This window comes from Ceratotherium simum, chromosome 7 (assembly GCF_057802395.1).
Source record: "Ceratotherium simum simum isolate JZ-2026a chromosome 7, ASM5780239v1, whole genome shotgun sequence".
Taxonomy (NCBI): domain Eukaryota; kingdom Metazoa; phylum Chordata; class Mammalia; order Perissodactyla; family Rhinocerotidae; genus Ceratotherium; species Ceratotherium simum.
In genome coordinates, this window is record NC_141906.1 from 41,550,713 (window position 1) to 41,575,475 (window position 24,763).

Genomic DNA, 24,763 nt, shown 5'->3' on the forward strand with positions numbered 1-24,763 from the left:
TCCCAGATTTCTCAGCTACAATCAGATCTAATGCTTACCTGTCTCTTAGCAACGCTGTGGCCTTTGGTTTGAAATAACTGATCGTGCCTCTGAAAGATAATTATCCAAAAAACAAAGGGTGACTGGTAGCATTTTAGTCCCACACTGGGGGGCATTGTCTACCATGCATGAAGGTTCAGGTTAGAGAGAGGATCACATTCATGTGCTGGAAAATGGCTCTGGGTTTTGTGTTTGTTTATTTTTTATTCTGGAAATAAAAGGGTATCAGCTGGTTTGTCCATTGTCTTCTCTCTGGGAAACCTTTCAGTAGGCTCCTTTGAACACTATCCTTGGCTTCTCCCTTAGGACAAACAAACTGTGATTGATGATAAGGAAGAAGAAAAGCTAATTTAGACAGAATTCTCCATGGCAATTCTTGAAGGGTGAGATTGTATTTCTGCTCTGTTCTGGATGTCATCAGGCACTGTTAAAAAATTAGGAACTGCCATGGACTTGAGGCGTGAGAGCTTTGCAGGTGACCTTAATATATCCCCAAAACTGGGAGGCCTTGGTGACTGACCCTACAGTTCCCTTCCTCTTCCTCATTAACATCTGCACAACAAAATTACAGGTTGAGGACTGTTATGGACTGAATGTTTGTGTCCCCCCAAATTCATATGTTGAACCCCTAGTCCCCAGTGTGATGGTATTTGGAGGTGAGGCCTTTGGGAGATAATTAGGTTAACATGAGGTCAAGAGGGCAGGGCAGTCATGCTGGGATCAGGGCCCTTATAAGAAGAGGAAGAGATACCAGAGCTCTTTCTCCTGATGGACTCATGCAGCCAGGAAAGGCCACGTGAGCACACAGCGAGCAGGCAGCCATCTGCAAGCCAGGAAGAGGGCTCTCACCAGAATCCAATCATGCTGGCACCCTGATCGCGGATTTCTAGCCCCTAGAACCATGAAAAATAAATGTCTGTTGTTTAAGCCACCCAGTCTATGGTATTTTGTTATGGCAGCCTGCGCCGACTAAGACAAGGACGTTATAGATTATAGAGAACCTGTGTCATTTCCCAGAATAGCTCAGTGATGTTGTTATTCCAATTTTACAGACAAAGAAACAGATTCATGGAGGTTGAGGGACCAGCACAGGCTGGTTAACTGGTGGAGCCAGGATTGGAACCCTGGCCTTTTGACTTGATTGTTTCCCTCCCTGGTTCTTCTGGGGCTGCTTTGTTTAAGCTAGTCCCCATGTCCCAGGAAGGCTTGAGGCTAAAGTTCTCATAGTGTCAGGCAGAGGTGGCAGAGACCACTTACCAGCCCACCGGGGTCATAGGAAGGAAACCTGGGCCCTTGCAGAAGCCTGAAGCTTCTGAGGGTTGAAGGAACAGGAAGCAGTTCCATGTAGTGGTTAAGAGTGTTGGTGAGGGGCCGGCCCCGTGGCGTAGCGGTTAAGTGCACGCGCTCCGCGGCTGGTGGCCCAGGTTAGGATCCCGGGCGGGCACCGACGTACCACTTGTCAGGCCATGCAGTGGCAGCGTCCCACATAAAGTGAAGGAAGAGGGGCACAGATGTTAGCTCAGGGCCAGTCCTCCCCAGCAAAAAGAGGAGGATTGGCGTGGATGTTAGCTCAGGGCTGATCTTCCTCACAAAATAAATAAAGAACACCTTTAAAAAAAAAAAAAAAAAGAGTGTTGGTGGGCAGGGTGAGGGACGTCTGGCCTGAGACTTTCTGTATTTAATTCCCTGTAAGATCTGAGGGATGCCTATTAAATTCTCTGCACCTCAGTTTTTCTTACCTTTAAAATGGGACTAATTACGGTATTATGGTATTTGCCTCTTAGGGTTTTTATGAAGCATAAAATGCCATAATGACCATGAAGTGCCTGTAGGACACTGCCTGATATAGAGTAAATACTCATAGAGAGGGATCAACTTCACAGCCCAGACTGGAGAGCAGTGGCTGAGCAATGCGTGACCAATGCAGCCAGCACTGGATCAGGAGGAGCCTCATCCAGATGGAAGGCCAGAGTGACAACACGCCCTACACCCCAGACACGTGACAACCTGCAGAGCATTGCACAGCCATCATCCCTTCTTTACTTCCCCAACAGTCCTGTGAGGCTGCCGACGGGGAAACTGAGATTCAGAGACGATAAAGCAGTCCAAGAGAACCTGCACACGTCTGGGCATTGGCTGCATCAGTTCTCTGGCTTTTCGGTTTGCTGTGTATGTGATCCTGGACAAGTTACCTAACTTCTCAGATTCTCAGTTTCTTCATCCTAAAAAAGAATGAACTGACAAACGACTACATCAAAGGCTGTTGTGGGGATTAAACAAGAAAGGTATGTGAAGGTGCCCTAAAAACGCTAGTTTCCGTTTTTCCTTAAGTGCCTTGCTTGTAGTTACACAGCAGCTGGTAAGCAGCAGAGTGGGGTCTAAATTCTACGCTTTCAGATGCCTTGAAGCCACAGGAACGGATCTACAGAAGAAATGAGAAGCTAAAGATCTGGACAAGGGTGTGCAAAAGATTTGCTGTTTGCCTCCCACCATTCTTGCATCTGCATAAGGAATAAAAGAAGTAAAAAATGGAGTCCAAAATGAGCAATCACTAATGGTGTCTGTATCCAGAATCCAGTGGGTTTTGGGACTAACAGTGGTTGGGTCTTTATCCACAACTACTATCTATGCATGTGCTTTTAGTGAGCCTTCATGAACTCATTCAATCAACAAATATTATGAAGCATCTACTACGTGTGTGAAGCACTATGCCAAGCTCTTGGGGCTACAAAAAACTGACAGAACAGTCACTGTCAGTGGGGGATCCTATTACAGTGGGTAAGATAAAAAAAAAAAAAAAAGCAAAAAGCTCATCACAAGAGTGTGATAAGAGCCAAGGCAGTAGAACAAACATGGAGATACAATGGAAAAAGCCTATATTTGGGTTGGAGCTGTCAGGGAGGATTTCCAGAGAAAGTGACAGGGGAGCTGTCAGAGCTAAGAGGAGCAAGGGACCAGCAAGCACAAAGACCCGGAATGAGAGCCGGGTGTGCACTTGAGAACTGTGACGAGCATGATGTAGGCAGGCACAGGGCACGTGGCGGGGAGTGGAGGTGAGGAGGCTAGATTGAGACTCCCCTGGAGAAAGGCCTCGGACATGGTGCTAAGGAGTCTGAACTTTGTGGTATAGGTGGCAGGAAGCCACAGAAAGCTTTTTAAGAAGAGGTGTCCACGTTTTAAAATTTTCACCTGGTGGAGACTGAAGCAGAAGTTGGACTAGGGGTAGAAGAAATTGGAGATAAGGCAATAAATACAGAGGCCACAGAAATGTCCAGATGAGAAAAGATGAATTACGTGCACACACACAGATAGAACCAGCTGGTTCTGCCTTTACTGAAACACCTTGGCATGAATCACACCTCCCTTTCTGCTCCTACAGGAGCCCCCAGGCCTGGCTGCCTCCCGGGGGTGGGGGAGGGTTACTTTAGAGATATGTTATCCCTTTCCTTCTCCACTGTGGTAAACCCAAACGGCCTTTCATTTCCAGGCTAACCTCAAACTCCGGGTTTGAGGTGATTAACTACTGCCTGTGAGGTTGCGGTCCTGGAAACTTCCTCCCAAACGCTGTAAGTACAGGGAGCGCTGCATGCCTGGACACACACACAGCACACCAGGGCTGCGCAGAGCGCGAGCAGAACAGCTGCCTTCATTTCTGCAATCAGACCTCTAAATTAACACGGCAATTACAGCTACCAAAGGAAAGGGAACTCAGCATTTAGTATTGATTTTTATAAACAAATGCAAACAAAACAAAACAAAACCGACCACAACCCACGGCAGGCACCAAAAGAAGTAAGTAGTGTTTTAACATGCCTTTGTTAAAATAAAAGCTCTTACTAGAAAAAAGATGGAAGCTCTTATGGAGTGTAGGGTGAGGGTGGATGACTGTCTTTCAAATTTCTGGAACTCTTACTAATATGATGTGCAAGTTAGTAACGGGTAAGGGAGCCAGCTAGCACTTACTGGGTGCTTACTATGTGTCAGATACTGGGTTAAGCAAGCACTTTAGATATATATTATCTCTTTTAGTCCTCAACATGACCTTGGGAGGTTGGAACTGTTATCCTCGTTCCATAGACAGAAGACTACAGGAGAGAAAGATCAAGGAGACTTCCCAAGATCACACGGCTAGTAAGTGGCAGGGGCAGAGTGCAAACCCATGTCCCTCAAATCCCAAAGCCTGAGCTCCTTCCACTGAGCTGCCCTGTTTATCTCCTTATTGAGATGTGAACGACTGTACCTCCACAGCTGGCTGGAAAGCCCCTGAGGAAGTCACTCTCATAGTGCCCGTTTCCTATCTCCAGAGAATGTTAGACTGCAAGGAGCCTTAGAGGCGATCAACTCCAGTCCCCCAGAAACAGAAACTCGGAGATGAGTGTGGATCACTTCCTCAGGTCCCACAGCTGAGAAGGAGGGCAGCTCAGTCTGTTAACGAAGGTCCCTTCTCTCCCTGGCCAGCGTTCTTTTAGCTGTATCAGGCTGAGGTCTTCTGTCTCAGGAGTTTCCCACGAAAGTCTGATGTTCTTGTTGTTTTTTCGCTAATGAGATTTCTATTCTTGCCTGAGTCTAAAAAGGAGCTGGAGAAGTAATGTCTTTTCCTCTAGCAGATTTACTCAATGGATATGCGTGAGCTGCGTCTTCCTAATGTGTATAATCTGCTTCCACAAGATCCTACAAAAGAATGAGTAAGAAGTGATTAAACCATAGCAAAATGGTTTATTTATAATTAGTGCTCAGTGTCTTGAAACACAAACCTCCCACCCAAATATTTATCCTAAGGATAAACATCTCCCCACATGTTGCTGTGACTGATTCCTGCAGGCACAAAGGACACATCTAAGCACCGTATCCAGGATATAAATGATGACTTCTATGAAAAGGGCTCAGAGGACACGCTTGTGTGGTGATTACTGTCCTAGATCCTGGACCCGAGCTTTCCATTGGGTCTGGATTCAAAGCTATTTTTTTCTCAGAGGAAAAAAAGAATTCATAAACTCAGTTATGCTGATTTCAATGTCTTGAACAGAAATTCCCTCTATTTTCCATAAACTGAGATGCTAAATGGAATACAAATGAAGTTCCACATTAAAGCAGAAAACTTCAAAGTGAAAGAGACCTGAATATTCTTTCAAATTAAGCTATAAATGTAGTTTTGCTCTAAGAGTCATGTGGTTCAAAGTCTCTAAGATGGGTGGATAATTGGGACACAGTCCTCTAACTATGCCTGGTATCAGTGGGCAACAGGCACAGGGTGTGGTTAGGTGGAGGTGGGAAAGAGTTGAGTAAGCGGAGCTGATGGGAATCAGAACCCACCTCTGGGCATGTGATGCGAACACTAGACAGAGAGAGTGGATGTGAGGCCAGAACGGCCTCAAGGCCAAACCTTAGCCACCTACAGGTTTTTGCTCCAGCTTCTACCATTCTCTGACTAGTAAGAAGGGGTACAATTAAATGATAATCATTTGAGAGTTCCTTGATATAAGAAGAGACAACAAAAACAAGACTGCCTGACAGCCTTTTGGTGCTTAGGTCAGACTCTTGTAAGGACCTCTCCTAGTACACAGGATCCCACAACAGGGGAGTTGGGGCTTGGTGGAGACCCACAGAGCATATTAGCTTCTGGCCCTAAAGGCCACCACAGTATGGAAAGAAAGAGTATTTGGTTTCCCAAGCTAGAAGGCCTTTGTGTCTTATTTCCTTGAACCTCAAGGGCCTTGATATCCTGCAAGCTGCAGCTGCACAGGGCGAATGCCATGGTCTGGGGAGATGAGTGGCTATGATCCTCATGTTTGGGGCAACAGCTTTAGCATGACTACCATGTGCTCAAATGACACTATCTGGGACCACAGCCTTCTTGCACTAACTGGGCAGGCTGCAGCCATCCAGCCTGGTTTGGTTTTCTTAAGGTGCTGCCTTACCTCTTCAAGAGGTGTCAAGACCCACCAAAGCAGTAATGCTCCATAGGTAGCCAGCAGTCATTCATTCTGATCTTGAACTATCTCATCTCACCTACTGCAGACCTCCATCCTCATTCTTCTCTTTCTTCACCTCTCTTCCTATCTGCCATGTTATACCTTCAATTTTCTCTCCAGCATGATACACAATCCAATTCTTGGCCTCCACCAGTAGCCCACCTCCCCATTCAGTTTTCTTCTCTCCTTGGTTTGGTGTTTCCACCACTGATATTCCAGGATACATCCCTCCCTCTCAACCCAGCCCCCCGGATCTCATCTCCAGGATGTTGCCCTTTCAATATCTCCTCCAGACTTGAGCACTTAGTGCTGATGGAAAGGAATAGGAAAAAAGGTGTTTCTGACTCCCCAGAGGCTAACATCATCATGTTCAACAACTGGGAAGCCAGTTAAGTACACATAACCTGCTCTCTGTTTCACAGGGGTCAACGAAATGCACATGTTAGTACATCTCAAAAGAATGAATGCATGACAGGGCCAGCCCCGTGGCTTAGTGGTTAAGTGCGCGCGCTCCACTGCTGGCGGCCCGGGTTCAGATCCCCGGCGTGCACCAACGCACCACTTCTCCGGCCATGCTGAGGCCGCGTCCCACATACAGCAACTAGAAGGATGTGCAACTATGACATACAACTATCTACTGGGGCTTTGGGGGAATAAATAAATAAATTAATTAAACTAAAAAAAAAAAAGAATGAATGCATGACATATATTTAAATTAAGTATAATTTTTAGTAACCCTATGTAACTCTAATGGGCTAAATACCGTGTCCTGACACCAAGTAGGAAAGAAGAAAGCAGGAGAAAAGTTTTCTCATTTACTTGGTAAGGAAAATAAAAAAGTAAAGTAAAATTAACAAAGCAGTTTAAGACACTAATGGAATTATAACACAAAAACCAAAGGAGAGTACCTCAGAAAAGGTTATTTGACCAAAGATGCTAATGTAGCACTTCCTCTACGAGTGAGATTATGGGAACTATGCTTCAGAGACAAAGCCAATGAAATAAATGCTTCCCCTGTGGAAAGTAGGAACTGAAGAGTCTCTCAGATCTATAAACCAGCAGCTAAATGGATGCAAATGTGTTTACAGCCTTCCTTCTTTGAAGCTACAATATTATGAAATGTTTACAGATTTAGGCTTCATTATAAAAATTCACTCTTTTGAAGAGGAGATGAATTAAAGACAACCACACAGTTATACTACACAGAGTAAGTTACACAAGATCAAAGACTTAGGAAACCCCCGGTGTAAAACCAAAGATCTTTTACAATTTTCCAGGGACTATAAGACTAGCCTCCCAGAATTTTTCATTCTGGAAAACTTGTTTTCATCATTGGACTTTATGATGTCTGTAGCTTCATGGTTAGAGTCATATCATGTGACAGATGACCTTGTCCAGCTGATAACAAAAAAAATGTATGAAAAGCAAGAGCTGACTTACAATGGTATTCTTGTTGCTGATTCTATTAAAACTTCACCTCTTTTAAAAAGTCTTTAAACAGCTTTTTGCCTAGACAAATGGCTGATATCGGGTTGAATTAGCCAAAAAAAAAATCATTCCTGCAAGCTTCTGATTTTCTATTTTCCTTCTCCAGGAATCATGGTTCATAAAGACAAACTAGGACTCAGTAAAGAGAAAGGCAAGCTGAAATTCAAGCCAACGGAGAAAGTGACAACACTTTGCCACAGAGGGCCAAATCTGTGAAAGGCTCATATCACATGAACTTCAAATCCTTGTTTCTCCTCCACCTAAGTCTTTTCAAAAAAATAGAGGACGGAAAGAAAAAAAAAAAAAAAAAAAACAGGAAGGAAAATATAGAAAACATACTTGTAGAAAATATACATCTAGAAAACGTACTTTTCAAACTATGAACATTCTTTTCATTTTCAATGCAAAGAATTAATGTTTTTCCAGAGGACTGAGGGAAAACAGAGAAGAAAGAAGTCCCTTGAGCTCCTATAGATTTAAAATAGTGTCTCACCCATGTCTTTGTGATGGGAGGCAGTGATGCCAGTTACTGTATGGGAAGCTGGGTGATGTCCCCATAATCACAAAAATACCTGCTACTACTACCGTGTATTGGCTGAGTCAGCGCCTTCTCTCCACTTTGAGAGATAAAATTATAGCCAGAGTGCTGCTTTGTGAGAACAGAACCAGAACAAGGATGGGTGGTTAGATAAAGCCCAATCACACCAATATTCACAATAAAACACTTAAGGAAAGCCCAAGTCAGTAACTCCTCACATTTTTACCAGTCCCAAAGGACTCCTGAAAGAATTCCATACTTTGAAAAATCTTGCATTTATACTAGTTTTCCAACATTTAAGACACACATAACTGCCAAGTAGAACTTCTGACACTGGCATGAGATAGCCAGTATTAATAGTTTTATTTTGCTTAATTCTAGGCCAATACAAAGGAATGTGATATCCTGGTTAAACTGTATAAATTTATGATGGACAAATATAAGATTTCCATTAGGTTTTTTGAATATTGACAACAAATCTTGTACTCCTATTGCTTCTGTTATGGAGCTCAAAGAATTCTGGAAGGTACACAGTCTTCTGCTTCCTTACCATCTCTCACATCTGTGTCCACCTCACCATCGGCCATAACAGGCCCTCCTCATCTCCCTTATGGGAACTGAATTCCTTCTTAACTAGTCTCCTCGAATCTGCTCTTGTCCCCTCCCTCGGGCCAGAGTGGTCAGTCTACAGGTAAGATCCCATAGTCACTTTCCAGTGTTCCCCTCACCTTCAGGACTAGGGACAAACTCTTCATCCAGGCAAAGAACCACCACAGATTCCCACCTATGTCTGACCCCAACACTCCACACAGTCTGTCCTCCTTCAGAATCACCCACATACCATGCAGTTTTGCTATATTTCCTTGAAACATCTTTACCCCACCTTGTCCATCCAGAGAATCCCTTTACATCTTTTAGGTGTTAGCACTGACACGCCAAGGAAAATAAGTAGTCACCTCAGGAGAGCGGTCAGAGCAGATCTTCCTTTTTACTTTATGCCAGTAAATTATATAATTTAATTACATATTAAATTACATAAATAGTAATTACAGTAATTACATATTAAATTACATAAATAATAATTACACTATTTATGTAATTTAATATAAGGATTATTTATGTAATTTAATATAAGGATCAAAGGTCACCCACTTTAAGAAAACTTCTCACCCTTCCTTCTCCCCACCAAGGTAAAAATTACTAGGACATTATTGATAACATACTTTTAATATAAAACCTATAATATTGCATTACATTATGAGTTTGCACATCTGTCTCTTTCTGTGAACTCTAAGTTTCTTGAAAGCAAGGGCCATAACTGATTCATCCCTTTATTTTTCAAACCCAGCACAGTGCCTAGAACCCAGTATGTGCTCAATAAATGTTTGCTGAATAAACCAGTGAATGGTCTCAGGGAATCTGGATTGAGTCTTATTGCTGCCCCTTACTGTCTGGGAGACCAGGGGCAACTCACTTAGGCTCTCTGGGTCCTGGTGTCCCCCCTATAAAACAAAGTTCATAACGCCCACCTCACAAGGCTTTTGTGGGGATCAAAGGAGATGACCAATCAGGAAGCACTTCATAAGCTCCAAAGGTAGAGTATAAACATTCTGTTTCCTTGTTATTGTGAAGTATGCTGAGGAAGGATAGGAAGTAATTGCAATAAACAGTGGTGGTAACCGCAGGGAAGGTGGGTGGCACGGCAGGGAAAATACAGACTGAGTCCTGGTGAATCTGAAGGAGGAGGACACAGGGGACATGTCCTGTCCCTTCTACCTTCAAACTCTATTTCCAGTCCAACCACTTCTCCCCTCTGCCCTGCCACCTCCCACATCCCAGCCGCCACCTTCTCAGGCTCCCATCACCACAGGAGCCTCTCACTGGTCCTCCTTCCATTCTTGCCCCCTCCAATCTGTTCTCCACACGAAGCCAGAGAGATCTTTTATTAACGCAAAACAGATCATATCACTTCCCTGCTTAGAACCATTTAACAGTGTCCTGTTATTCAGAGGAGGAAACCCAGCCCACATCCCACACACTCCAAGGCCTAGCATGCTCTGACTCCTGAGCCCTCTCCACTCCCATCTTAGGCAACTCCTCCCCTTGCTCATCACGCTCCTATTGGACTGCCTGCTGTCAGTTTCCAGAACCTGCCTCATCAAGATGCTTGTTGCCTTCAGACTACATGTGCTGCTTTCTCTGCTGAAACACTCTTACCCTGGCTTCTCCTCTGGCCGGCTTCACTTTCTTTAGGTCTCTTCTCAAATATCACCTCTTAAGACATCTTCCCTTACCACTGAAGTAGACCCTCTGTTATTTTCTCACACTGCTCTGTTTATTTTTTCCCTACCACCAACAACCATCTTTGTAATTTTGGTTGTTTACTTACTGTCTTTCTCACTAGATTATATACTCAATAAGGAGAAGGATCATAGCTGTCACATCTACTATGTTACTCCCAATGCCAAACAGTGCCTGGTAGATAGTAGGTGCTCAATAAACATTTGATGGACAGATGGACAGACAGATGAACAGATGGATGGATAGATGGATGGGGGGGGCAGGGAAGGAAGTAAAGAAGAGACAAGAACCAGGACAGGAAGCAGGACCATAAGATGAAAAGACCCACTTAGGTTGGCAGCCCTAGGCAGCCTAGGGATATCATGAAGACCCTCAGGATGTCTTGTATAGAAATCTGTAAGGAAGAGAAGGCCATGGGAACAAGAAGAAAGAGAGCTGTACGCAAAACTTACCTTCTTCACAATTTTTTCTCTGCTTGAGAATAGTATACATAAATGATAGGCATTATACGCGTTTATTATTATTATTTCTAATATTATTATTCCAGTAATTATGAGTCCTAGAGGAGGCAGTTGCCCCTGTGTCTAACAGACTAGTAAAAGGTCACAGAACTTTGAACAGCTCAGTTAACTAAAGAATAGCTGAGGATGTCCAAGAGCCTGCAGCCCTACAGCCGAGGCTGGTTACTAGAAGCAGGACTGTCCCTGTGCTCTGCAGGCCCTCCCTCCCGGCACCACCTGGCCGGCTGCCCCACCAGCACCCATGCATCACCTCCCACAGGCATGGCTAGGCAGCTTCTGAGGCTCCTCAGACACGAGGAGAAGCTGCTGGCAGCTCTTGGAGTGTGAAAACAGCAGAAATCTTTCAGCTCTGATGGGTAGCTTTCAAAGCCTGTTTCTAAAAATGGCTATTAATAGGTTTTTCTCCACATCATCTATTTCAACTCCTGCTTTATCAGGTGGCAACTGCATTGCTATTCACTGTCCTGTGACCCAAAGTGACTTCACCAGTCAAAACAAATAATTAAGGGCTAGAAAAGACCAAAAATAAAAGAGATACAAAGGGAGAGTATGACATGTGGGCTGAGCTTTCTGTCAGATGGTTTACGGAATGTCTTCAAGATCATGCTACTGCAGAGAAAAACAGAACACCTGAAGGTGGGAGTCGGGAGCATGCCCATTCATCATAAACGGACCCACGTGGAGTGACAGCAGGAACTGCGTCAGCAGATGTTTAGTTTTGCAACATATGACAATGTTTAATATTACAGCATCTTCTCTGCCTTTCTATGGAGTGACTCAAAAGCACTCTGCTTAAGTCGACTGAGGCTAACTCAGGCACTACTTCAAGGTGGCAGGAAAAGTGCTACCTATCGAAGGCAGTGGGTCTAAGAGATGGACACCACCCAAGAAGGGCCAGAGCCCTCCTCCACCACTCACTTCCTGGGTGGGACACCCAACCCCTCCTGGCCTCTGAAACCTTATCTGTAAAATGGTGGTAACATGTTAGGATATTATCTGTTCAAAGACAAAGGGTTGGACAAGATGATGTCTTAATAGTCTTTTCAGGAACGCTCACCTTGAGTTCTAACAGAGGAGAGATGCTCATTTAAAACATGTATACACAAATATTTGTTAATTATCCACAGCAGAGTGTATGGAAACTTTAGGACTATCTTAAACTCCCTGCTGGGTGAAGTGGGCCCAGCCATGCCCTATTTAGCTGGATTTGAAGAAACATCTTACCTTTTATGTTAAACCACCATATCAGACCTTCTCTTGTCTTGTTGTTTTGCTATCATAATCTCATGAGATTGGAGTGTTGTAGTGACGACAGATAGATAGATAGATGAATGGATAGATGGGTGGGTAGATAAACAGAGAGGTGAAAGAAAGATAGATAGATAGATAGACAGAGAGATAAACAGATTGAGCTAAATTTGGATTTGTTTTTCAGCATTAGTTTTAAAAATCTTAGTTAGAACGTGTCAAAAAGTTGGGATAAAAGTCTTGAGATTTCTGTGGGGTTTGATGGCAGCCACTCCCTTCAACACCAGCCTGAACTTCCAGCAGTACCAGCTCTTCAAATGGCCCTTGAATTTTCCAGTGCTAGAGATATTTTAAGTTTCTTTCAGAAAAACATCTAGATTATCTGACTTAAGCTCCATTAAGTACAGAGAAATTATCACTGATGTCTCCACCCATTCTGCCTCCTCCCTGACTCCTCTTATCAAGCTCTGCCAAAATCAGATGTATCCACGCCCAGGGAGAATAAGTCTGGATCCCTTCGTCTTCCCCTCTCCTTCCAGACTAGATGTTTTGAGAGGGCAGGGAACAGGTCTAAACCCTACCCTGTTTGTGACTTCTTCTGCAGCCCATACGGGGATTCACACTGTGTTAGGAATGGAGCAGAAGCTTTAGAGATGTGATTAACTGAGAATTAATTGAGCACTTATAATGTGTTTTACATACATGATTTCATTTAATCATTATAGCACCCCATGAAGTAGGGTGCTACTTTATTATCATCTCCATTTACAGATGAGGAAACTGAGGCTTAGAGAAATGACGTGGCCTTTCCAAGATCCCACATCTAGTGAATGGCAGAGCTGGAATTGGAACCTTGGGCTTTTCTGACTCCAAATCCCTAGATCGTAGCCAGTGTGCTCTGCTGCCGAACACCTGGTCCCGGACTGTGCCCCTTGGGGGCTGGAAGGGGTGTCACACACAATTGATTCTAGGTAACTACCTTCTTCACCTCCAAAATCCTTTAATTTGTTGCTAGTTATAGTAGGTCTAAATCTTCTTAAAGAAGCAGCCTTAAGAATGAGAATATATAATCTCACCATAAAGGTGCTGTTCTGTGGATGAAGTGTACCTGGCACAACATCAAAGCAGAAAACTCTCTTTAAGAAAATGATTCTGAAATTTACATGAGCATAATAAAAGATTTCTCTTGGCTTTCAAAATTCTCCAAGCTCTAATGGAGAGATCTAAATATAATTTATATTGTCACCATCATTTTAGGAGAGATGGCAGATGGGGTTGTCTATAATCAGTCTTCACCATAGTGGTTTCTGATCTGTCCAGGAAAGAATGTGAAAGTGATTCAGGTAACTAATTGTTATCGAGGGTACACGATGAAGGCGGCATTGTGTCAGCCATGCAATGCCTAGGACAGAGTTCTGGCTCTGAATATGACATCAAGATGGAGACAGACATACACACTATAAATGTATACTGAGACCAAATGTGGAGAAGAGCCATGACTACACAAGCTAAATGCCAAAGCAGTGCAGAGGATGAACGAGTCACTTCCATGTGGCACTATCAGGGAAGGCAGTGTGGCAGAGGTGACCCTAGAGAACTGAGCCCTGAAGTATGCTGAAGATTTTGATAAGCAAACCCAATGTTAACGGTGCCCCCTGAAGTTATACAACACAAAACCAAGGAAAAGAACAAAATCAAAGAGCATGTCAAAGTCCCGGAGATATATCATTAACTATTTGTAGAATTAGAGATTTTATAATATTATTTAGCTTCTGAAAATGAGGCCCCTTTTAAGGTAGAGAGCCGTTCTCTCTCATGGTTTGACCTGGACAGCTTTTCCTCCACCACCTCCATCTGCCAGCTCCTCCTCCATCCGTGTCAGCTCTGACAACACTGCCATACGGGTGTTTTTGCAGCCCTCTCCCATGTTCCTATAGCACTTGTACCTCTGCTCCTCTCATGACATTGACCTGCTGAATGAAACTGCCTGCTTACCAACTGGTGCCCACCTCCACCCCTCTTTACTATAAGCTCCTTGAAGGCAAAAGAAGTATTGTACTCACCACTGAGTTTCCACTGCCTAAAATACTCAGCAAATGTCTACTGAATAAATATAATAAGTAAACAAACGAGTCTTGGGAGAATTACACATATTTAAAGGGTGATGAGAAGGCATCCAATGATCTTTAAAGTTCCCTACAACTCCCAGATTCTGATTGAAGACAGCTAGTGGGTGTGATAACAGCCAGTCCGAGGGCCACAGCAGGGAATGTCCCCTATTAGTACCTGGCGAGACCCCAGAGCATCAGCCTCCATGCACTAGTCTCCAGTGAGAGAGCACACCGCAAGCGGCAGTATAGCATAGAGGATGCGAATGTGGGCCCTAAAACCAGGTGGCCTGGGTCCAAGACCCAGCTCTGCCACTATCGGCTGCATGACGTTGGGCAAGTTAGCTAAGCCAGCTAACCTCCTTGTGCCTCAGTTTTCTCATCTGTAATATATCAGTGTACTTCAAAAGGTTGTGGCATTGCACTAATGAGTTAACATATAGCAACTGCTTAGAACAATTCCTGGCACACTGTATGTCCTAAAAAATGCCAGCTCTTATAATTATTACTTGAATTCCCTCCATAAGGCATTCCACTATTGAAGGAAATTCAGTATAATGGAGTCTGGGTTGGAATCCTCAATCCCGCCTTCAGAGAGAGAAAGAGAGAATGGAGACTGTCTACTGTGAGTGGAGGTCCAGCTCCACTTTAGTCTTGAGAGGACCTGGCGGCCTTTCTCCTATTGCGGAAGTCACTGGACAGCTCAAAAATTCCCAAGGGATGCCTCCTTGTGGAGGTGTTGGCTCCCCAGTTCTGTTTTCTGAAAGAGCAAAGCAAAACAAAACATAGGAACTAGCAGAGTCTGCCGTCTCCAGAGCTCTACACCACAGGTGAGTACGTTTCAGGACCAATCATGCTCTGGGCTTTGTACAGATCACTACCCAACAACAACACAGAGTCCAGACAAAATGCTTTTAAAAAAATAAGATTCTCAAGTTGCTATTCATTCAACTCTATCCCCTATAGTCCCTCTAGCTTTCAATATCACTTTTAAAAGCAAATGCAGCTTTGATTGTCTCCTATTCAAGTTCCTCAGCTGATGTTCTTTCCATCAAAAATCCCTCTCCTCAAATGACTGAGTACATTTTACTCTCTACTGTATCCCTTTGGTAGGAACTGTATTTTAACCAGGCTGCCAGGCAACCATTTGGGTACAGGATGAATGCATGCTTTTAACCGCTGACCTCGCCAGCACCCCCAATCGTAGGATATCCCTTCAATTTTCTTGACACAATCATAGAACATCTTTTGTGCTCTGCGTCAGAGAGGCAGTCAGACCCCACCCCACAGGATTTCCCAATGCACTTTCTACACATCAAAGTGAAGGTCTGGAAGCTGGCTATAGTCCATGTCTTTGCAGACAAAAATGCTGCACATTACTGACCGCTTTGCAATGGCCATGTGAATCAAAAGGCCTTTTTATCCCCTCTCACTGCAAGACTGGCATTTGGAAAGAAGAGGGTAGATGATAAAAGAAACCTTTGGTAGAAATGACAAAAATGCAAAGTAAAATACAGCCATAACCCCCAGAGCCTACAAAGGCCCAAGAGGACCAAGCGAAACTGGGAATATGGAGACTGGAGATGAGCCAAAAGGGTGTCCACAGAAACTCTACATAGAGAGTCCAGGCTTAGATTGACTTTGATGCCAACTGGCCCAAGACTGAGCCAGACAACACATATTTCTGTATGGGATTTGGCCTCCAAACTGCTGCTTACATAATCTAGATATTGCTGTTTACAACTGTTTTGAGAAGAGGTGGCAGCTTCCTATGTTAACATTTTCTTACATGAATCTAAACATATTGCCTCTAGAAGACAACTAATTATATGCAGGCAAACCTTGAAATAAGACTATTTTAGAGAGATTTCCACAGGACAAGAATGCCACCCCTGTGTTACACACGGGTCAACTTCCAAACATTGGTCTGAATGTTATTTACTTGGCTCTAGAAACTCAATTCCCAACCGAAACTGTAACCTAAAATTGAAGAGACAATGGAACATTACAGAAAATTACATAAAGAGGAAAACAAATCTCCCATAATTCCACTGCCCTAACACAATCATTTTCACACATTTATTTCCAAGTCTTTTTACAGAGTTACATCTTTTTACAGTAACACTCATGGATATAGATTCCACTTAGCATTTTGAATTAAGCATTCATAAACATAAGCCAACGTTTCTGAAATCTTCATAATGATCACACAAATGCTAATCTAACACATAATATACTTTCTTTGGAGAATAATTCAACTATTTATGACAACATATTTACGAGAAAACACTTTCTGAGCATCAGCTTTGGGTTCCAGGAGTAGCAAATCTCCCTCCTGTCCTTCTGGCATCTCATCCCACACTTCCTCCATTTTCTGACCCCTAAGAGATGAGGGGCTTCCTGGTATGATGTCTTAGTCCACTTGGGCTGCCACAAGAAAACACCATAAAGTGGGTGGCTTAATAGAAATTTATTTCTCACAGTTCTGGAGGCTGGAAGTCCAAGCTCAAGGTGCTAGCTGATTCCGCTCCTGGTGAGGACCATTTCTCTGGCTTGCAGATGGCCATTTTCTCATTGTATTTTCCATGGCAGAGAGGGTTCTCTCCTGTCTCTCTCTCTCTCTTTTTTTTTTTTTTGTGAGGAAGATCAGCGCTGAGCTAACATCCATGCTAATCCTCCTCTTTTTGCTGAGGAACACTGGCTCTGAGCTAACATCTACTGCCAATCCTCCTCCTTTTTTTCCCCCCAAAGCCCCAGTAGATAGTTGTACATCATAGTTGCACATCCTTCTAGCTGTATGTGGGATGCGGCCTCAGCATGGCCAGACAATCCATGCGTCGGTGCGCGCCCGGGATCCAAACCCGTGCCGCCAGTAGTGGAGCGCGCACACTTAACCGCTAAGCCACGGGGTCGGCCCTCCCCTGTCTCTTTATAAGGGCACTAATAAGAGCACTTTTAAGAGCATTTAATAAGAGCTCATAATGAGGGCTCTACCTTCATGATCTACCTACCTCTCAAAAGCTCCACCTCCAAATACCATCACATTAGGAGTTAGGGCTTCAACATACGAATGGGAGGGGCACTCAGTCCATAACATGGTTTCCCTTGTCTTCAGTATGGGTGCTTCAGCACGGGGAATCAGAGGGGTTCAGAACAAGGAGTAGGGCTCCAAGGACGTAAAGTAGAGGGTGGGAGTTCTAGGAAGTTGGAGATGCTGACAGAAGCTGGGGTTTCCTACCTCTAATCCAATCCCTAGACAACCCCCCTTTGTTTTTTCTATGGGCCTCAAGAACATCCCCATCCATCTCTGGTTCCAAGGCACCACCTGTGTCTCTTGAATAGGGCCTCTTTCTTCCCCGGGGCTGGTTTGATGCTGGTAAAACTGGAAATAAAGAGTGAACATCTCTGCATTGTGCTCCTCCAGACTTCACTAGAAGTGAGACTCTGGGCACACAAAGGGCTGATGGGAGATTTATCCACACTCCAGACAGAGGTGACCTTGGGCATGTAAACCTCACAGAGGGTGTTACTGGGGGAGAAGTGGTACCAGAGTGAAAGAAGGGGGCTTTGGTGGAAGCGGAGATGGAAGGGAAGGGATAAGAGGAAGGAGCCTCAGCAGATGTCTCTCTGAATGATGCACTCATCTAATAACTGTCTACTGAGCACCAGCTATGGGCCAGGCACTGTTCTAAGTACCTCAGATACATCAACGAAGAAACACACAAAAATCCCTGCCTGTATGGAGCTTACATTATAGTGGGGAAATACAAACAGCAAACAAGAGACACAATAAGTAAGAAAATTAAATAATACATTAGGAAGTATCAAATACTATGGGGGAAAAGTAGAGCATGTTAAGGAGGATCAAGAGGGCTGAAAGGATGGTATACAACTTCATACGGGATGGTCAGAGTAGGTCTCAATGAGAAAGTGAGAAGCCTTGAACAAGGTGAGGGAGTAACCATGTGGCTCTTTAGGGGACGAGAATTCTAGGAAGAGGGAACAGCCAGTGCAAAGACTACATAGGAGCATGCTTAGAGTGTTTGAGGAACAGCAAGGAGGTCAGTGTGGTTTGGGCAGCGAGTGAGGCTGAGGAGTAGCAAAAGATGAGGTCTGAGAGGGTCAAATTAGGCAAGGCATTATTGTAAGGACTTGGACTTTGCAGGGTTTTGAGCAGAAGAGTGACAAGATTAAGCTTAGTTTTAAAAGGATCACTCCGACTGTTGTGTGGACAATAAACAAGAGGGGCACTGATGGAAGCAAGGAGACCAGCTAGGAGGCTGCTGCAATCATCCAGCAGAGAAACGTTGGCGGAAGGGGTCAGGGTGGGACCTATGGTGAGTAGAGGTTGAATTCCAGATTTATTTTGAAGACAGAGCAACAAGATTATCTGGTGGATTGGATACAGCGCCTGAAAGAAAGAGAGTGGATAAGGATATGTGCAAGGTTTTAGCCTCTCCAGGTGAGGTAAACAGACACAGAGGAGTGGGCTGAAAGGAACAAGACTGGACCTTGGAAGACCAATTAGGAGCCTCTTGCATAATCTAGACATGAGATGATGAAGAAATGAACAAGGCTGGGGGTAGTGGGGATGTAGAGAATGGATTTTAAAGGTTGGGGTAAAATTTACAAGAAAAAATAAACATTTCAGATAAACACTTTGTGACAGTTTCCCCAATATCCATTCTCTTTCCTTAATGTGTAGAATTCTTAGTTGAATACATGGGTGCCTTGCTAAAGATTACATTTCCCAGGTTTCTTGCAGCTAGGGGTGGCATATGACCAAGTTCTGGCCAACTGGATGTGAGTGCAAGTAACATTAGCAGTGTCCAAATTGTGACCTTAGAAGGCATTTCCCTTTCCCACTGGCTTCTGTATGGAATTGACGGCAGAGGCTAGAGCAGCCATCTTGGACCATGAAATGTAAGATGCACACTGAGGATGACAGAGTAACAAAATCAAGCCACATATCAAGCTTCCATTGCTGACTCAGCCTTGTTCATAAGAGAGAAATACGCTTCTATGTTTCTGAGCCTCTGTATTTGGGGTTCACTTTGTTACAGTTGCCTAACTTTTAGCCTAACTAACACAAGTTCTTTTAGTTGTTCCAAGCACAAAGCCCTACCATCAAATGCTTATCAATCCCACGAAGCTAGGACACTGTTTAACAGGGAAAGATTTAATTCCAACCTGCCTCAGCTCATTTGTTCTTAAAATATCTAAACGGTATTTGAGCTTCAATGCCCTGAATCACAGCACATGAGGCTCAAGTCTCGAGCAAAGTGCTGTGTATGGAACTGATGTTTACTTAACAATCCATGCTTCTCTTTCGATCAAGGAGGCCCAATCCAACATCACATCTGAAGCAGAGGTCTCAGGAAGACATATTATGTTATCTGCCTTTGGGGCGGAAAACAGCATCACCAAGAAATTTCTCATTCTATCATCTCCTGACTGACCAATGAGCCAGGTGTGTGATGACAGACTCCCCCAACCAAAAGGAGGCAAGATCAAGTTCTAAGCTGGCATGGAACACAAACACATCCTTTAACCAAAGGCAAATCTTAGCTGTGTGGGAGTCTGATAAATCACCCCTGAATACGGAAGGGATTGAGCTGAAACTTGTGCAGCCTCAGGTGTGAAGCCAATGCTGCAGTGCTGGTCACCAGGCCTCTACACGTTCACTGATCTAAAAGCATCAGTCCACGTGGGAAGGCGGTCACCTGCACTGCCTTGTAGTTGCTAAGAGCCTCACTGCATGAAATGCACTGGTCCATCATCACAGTGATTTGACTAAGCATCCTTTCCATTCATTCTTTTCCCAGCTATCAAGCTCGAGAGATCAAAAAATTGCAGAAAGCAGGTGGAAGTAAGTGGAAACTCATGGCAAAATCATTGTTGGCCTGTGGGTCAAAGGGGGAGGCTGATGTTCTCTGGGAAATTACACACCCCTGCAGTGAAATGCCCTGAAGTCTGGGAAGATTTGGGTCAAGTAGGTGTATTTGTCCAAGTGGACCATTTGTAGGCATTTCTCTTGGCAATGAGAGCATCAGGCTACCTGTAAAGGAGTGACATTAAGATTAATAAAGCTGAGAGGAAAGGGGTCATGACTCGATTGAGATCAATGAGCAAATATTCATTGAGCATCTCAAGTCACACACAGAGAATGTTGTGTGGTAAGACAGAGTCTCTGTCCTCCAGGTGCTCAAGGTCCAGTGTAGAAGACAAACCAGCTATTGTACCACGGTGCTCAGTGCCCAAAGGAAATAAACACACAGTGATACGACAAATGGGAGTGGACTCAAATCTAGTCTGGGGAGTGGAGCTAGGACAGCTCTCCCCAAAAGAGGCTACAGGCAAGCTGAGGCCAGAAACATTCTGATGGCCCCCTTGCTACATTACTAGCATGGAGATAATACTGTCTATGAAGACACCGCTATAAAAAGGGGTTGATAGTTTCCTGATTAACGTGAGTAAAATGTGGCTGATATCTTGTAACATATAATCAAAGATTTCCTCCGTTGATCAATAGAAGAGGTTATTATTTAAATTTGAAAAGAAACGCAGAATATCAGCAAAAAAGGAAATAGAAGTTGATATATTGGAGAATTTGCATCATTCAGAAAATCTAGACTCCTGAAGGGAACTCAGAATCATGTAGTTCCAATTCTGTTATCATCAGGAATATGTCTAAACCAGCCAAACCAGACATGAATGAGAATTATCATCGCTACTCAGTGAACTGAAAATTAGGAGGCAGGCTGCTTCTGCCCACTTCTGCGACCAATGACAATCTGTGGAGTTGCTTGACCTCAGCCTGTCTCTTTATTGGAAAATGAGATGTTGGATGAGAACAAATGTTTCAAAAACACTTTTTTTTGCTACCATCCAAGCAAAAATCAGCATTTCACATGGTGACCTGATACAATACTTATCTTTATTAACTTTAATGCATTTCCTATTTTTTTATTCTATTCTAATCCATTTCTTTAAAATAAAAAATGCTGGTTACACCCACTAAGCTAATTTCTTGTCCCACAGTTTGTCACCCGTAGTCTGAACAATTCCAGACTAGATCATCCCTTAGGGCCCTTCCAACCCCAATTCTGGGAACTGCCAACATAATCATCTAATATTTAGCGCCTTACAGTTTTCAAAATGTTTCACAGGGGCTATCTCCCATGGTCCTCACAGCAGTAGTGTGACATGGGCAGAGATGCTCATGAGATCCATCACAGATGACACAGCAAGGGTATGACAGAGCTGGGACCCGTCCAGTGACTGCACAGCAGCAGCAATGCTTGGCCTGTTCAGTAGCTCTTTTTTCAGAGAGTCCCACCTCCTGATCACCCTCTGCCTTCAAGCTTCAACATAAACGCCTCTCCCGCTCTGTCAAAAGTGGGATGCAAATCTAGCGAACACAATCCTAGAATGTAATGTTAATTTTCAGGTTCGCGTCCTTGCTAGATCCTTCAGGAACTATCCCATGCTGGCCACAAATGCATAAAACTCAATCCCTGCCCCAGAGGAGCTCATAGTCTCACAGAAAAAAAAAAATCCACCCAGAGACCCGCCCACTAAGCACAGCTTCCCTTTCAAAGCTGCCCTTCTCTTTTTTCTCTCAGTGATAATCTCAGTTGTTCTTTTAATTCAGTAAGTCTCCCTATCTGGTTGATGGAAAATGCCAAGCTTCAAGCCTTCCCTGGAGACTCTCTAATCGCTGGAGGTCAGCAGGACAGGGAGAGGTAGCACTCCCGGGGGAACGGCAGGGCATCCGCAGCAGCTCCCAGGCAGGGCCACTCCTCCATTGCTCCCTCTCCCTCCCTAGGGTGAGCGGGGGATGCCAACAGCCTTCTCAGCATCACACGAGATACCTTCCTCACCCCAGGTCGGCATCTACTGACTTTAAAAAAATTTTTAACGTTATGAAAAGGTCAGGTCCCCTAGATTTATGGACGATGTCCCATTTATATTACATGGGAGAAAAAATTTATATCAGGGACAAGGGACAGGGGCAAGAGTGCTTTTAGGGAGCCATAAGCCTGAGACTGAAAAAAAGACGTTCGAGCCCTTCCTTTATTTTTTTAACTATTCATAAAGCAATAAGTGCTGATTGGCAACGTGCCAGTACATCTAAGGCAGTTATTGTCAGAACGATTGGAGTCCGTAGTGGGAATTTATTGTTTTGCTTTCCAGCATCTAGCCCTCCACCTTCTGATGACAGCACACAGATTTACTGTGGGGGAACCATATTCCCTTTATTCTAAACCAGTGGGTGTTGGTGGCCCCACCTTAGACCCTATCTTTAGCTCCGGGGGTGGGCCCTGACTGGTTTAAGTTATGGTGAGTGGTTTGGGAATGAGAAGGGAATCCAAGCGGAGTCAATGAGACAGAAAGGTTGTTTTTCTGAGGCTTCAGAGAAAATGTCTTTTGTCTTCCAGAGAAACTACCAGAAGAGTTTCTCTATCCCTGGATGGTGTGGTGTGAGAACAGGAGATGGAGGACTGCGGCAGCATCGAGGTGAAAGACTCCCCTAGACGGAGCCTGAGGATGAAGCTGCCATTGCAGGAGCAGAGCAGAGAGCCAGAGAGAACCTGCATCCTTAGGGATGTCATCTGGACTGCTGAGTCAAGCCTTGTCCGCAACCCTTCCTCTAGTTTTAGTTAAAATATAAAATTTCGTTTTATATTTTTAGTTAAAGGAGGCTTTTGTTTGCTTAACCTAGTTTGAGTTGAGTTTTTTAACACTTGCTACCAAAGTAATTCAAATCCATAAAACACCTTAAATACACCAAAGTAGTAATATACAAAGGATTTAGCGTCTCTTTTGGGGGAGGCAGGGGTGAGTATGATACATAGAGGTTGAAAGAAAGATTTTTTTCTTAGCTTCTATTAATTCCACAGGAACCCATCACAATACTTAGCATCTATATAATTGTTCTCATTTATCAAAAACACCTTTTCCACTCATATTTCCTCACTTGAATTTCACAATCCTGAGACAAAATTTTATTTTGTAGTACTTATTTATCAAGGACTTTATATAATTTAAAATACGATTTTAAATTCAGTAATTAATTTGATTGTCACAATAACAAAATGAGGTTTGAATGGTGGCTCTGTCATAGGCAGGAGAAAGTTGAACCTCAAAAAATTAAAGGACATGCCCAAGTTAATTTGAAGAAGTGTAGGGAGACAGGCCTCAAAATTCAGATCTCTTGCTTCCTGGGTTTTAACACCATTCTATCTTTCTCAGCTCAATCCTCTGAACCAACAATACTAAACTCTACTCCCAGAAACAGATGTGTGCACTTACCCACTGCCTTAGCAGTGGGCTGAACTTGACTGCAGCACCATACATCCATATCTGAATTCCAGCAGCAGAGATGCCAGAACTAACTAGCTGGTGACCTTGGGCAAGTTCCCTTTGTCTTATTTTCTCATCTATAAAAGGAGAGGTTGGAATTAGGATCTCTGATGCCCCTTCAAGGTCTGAAAGTTCTATAATTCTAGACTTTCTTGTCCCTGCTCTCAAATTAATCTTTCTCTTAGAATAATAATTATAACCTTAGCTCATATTTTTTCTCACTGGGTGTCAGGTACAGTGCTAAGAACTCTACCTCCATTTTCTCTTTAAATCTCACAACACTTCTGAAACAACTGTCTCTCTTTTACAAATAAGCAAACTGGGACTGACAGAGGTTAAAGGAACCGCCCAAGATCAACAGAAATGGTAAGCATCAAGCGGAGATCTGATCCCAGGTGGGAGTGGCCATGAGGACCTTACCCAGTCTATATTGTTCTTGCAGAGAAATTAGGCTCACCTCTTTCCACGCAGAAGAGGGGTAGAAAAAAAGTCACACCGAGTTACACCAAGCCTCTGCAAGGCGAAAATGGAAAAACGCTGGAAGGGCGCCTGGGAGGATCCTTCCCAGGCCCAGGAGGCGGGGCGCCCCTCCCCGCCCGCCACAGGATCGCGGCGTGGGCCATCCTACCCTCCCGGACGGTTACCTTGTTGAGATGCGGGTTCCTGGTGACATCGTATCCGCGCTTCTTCAGGGGCACAGGGCGCGCTGGGCCGGGCTTGGAGTGGCAGCCTCGGGCGGGCGCGCAGGGAGCCCAGCGCGGGACGGCGCCGCAGGCCCGGCCTGGCAGGAGAGCCAGCCGCGCGCCCGTGCCCAGCGCGGCGCCCATGGTCCTTGCGCAGTCCTGGCGCCGGGGAGAAACCAAGGTCAGGGGCGCCTTGCGGGCAGCCAGGACCCACGCGCGCCGCAGGACAGCGAGCCTGAGCCGGGGCGCGTGCTCGGGGAGAGGACAGGGGGTCCCGAAGGGTTAAAGGCGCCAGCCCGCCCCGGCCACCTGCGCGGCTCGCTCAGCGCGCTTGCGGTGCGCAGGCCTCGCCAAGCGCCGGGCAAAGCGAAAGCAAGCCAGGAAGCAGAGTCGGTGCGGGTGACAGCCCGCGTCACCCTCGCCCCTATCCCCGAGAGGAAGAGGCGACTGCGCAGCGAGGGGTCCCCGAACCTCCAAGCCCGCTCCGTGGCTTGCCTCG

General features: G+C 44.6%; 1 protein-coding gene across 1 annotated transcript in view; it reads right to left on the reverse strand.

The window, feature by feature from the left end:
- Nucleotides 1-24,408, reverse strand: part of ME3 (malic enzyme 3) — a 181,860-nt gene extending 157,452 nt beyond the window's left edge. Inside the window, exon 1 of the mRNA XM_014790396.2 lies at nucleotides 24,226-24,408. Coding sequence (XP_014645882.1) covers nucleotides 24,226-24,408 — 183 coding nt within the window. The remainder of the gene's footprint in view (nucleotides 1-24,225) is intronic.
- Between the last annotated feature and the right edge of the window lie 355 nt (nucleotides 24,409-24,763).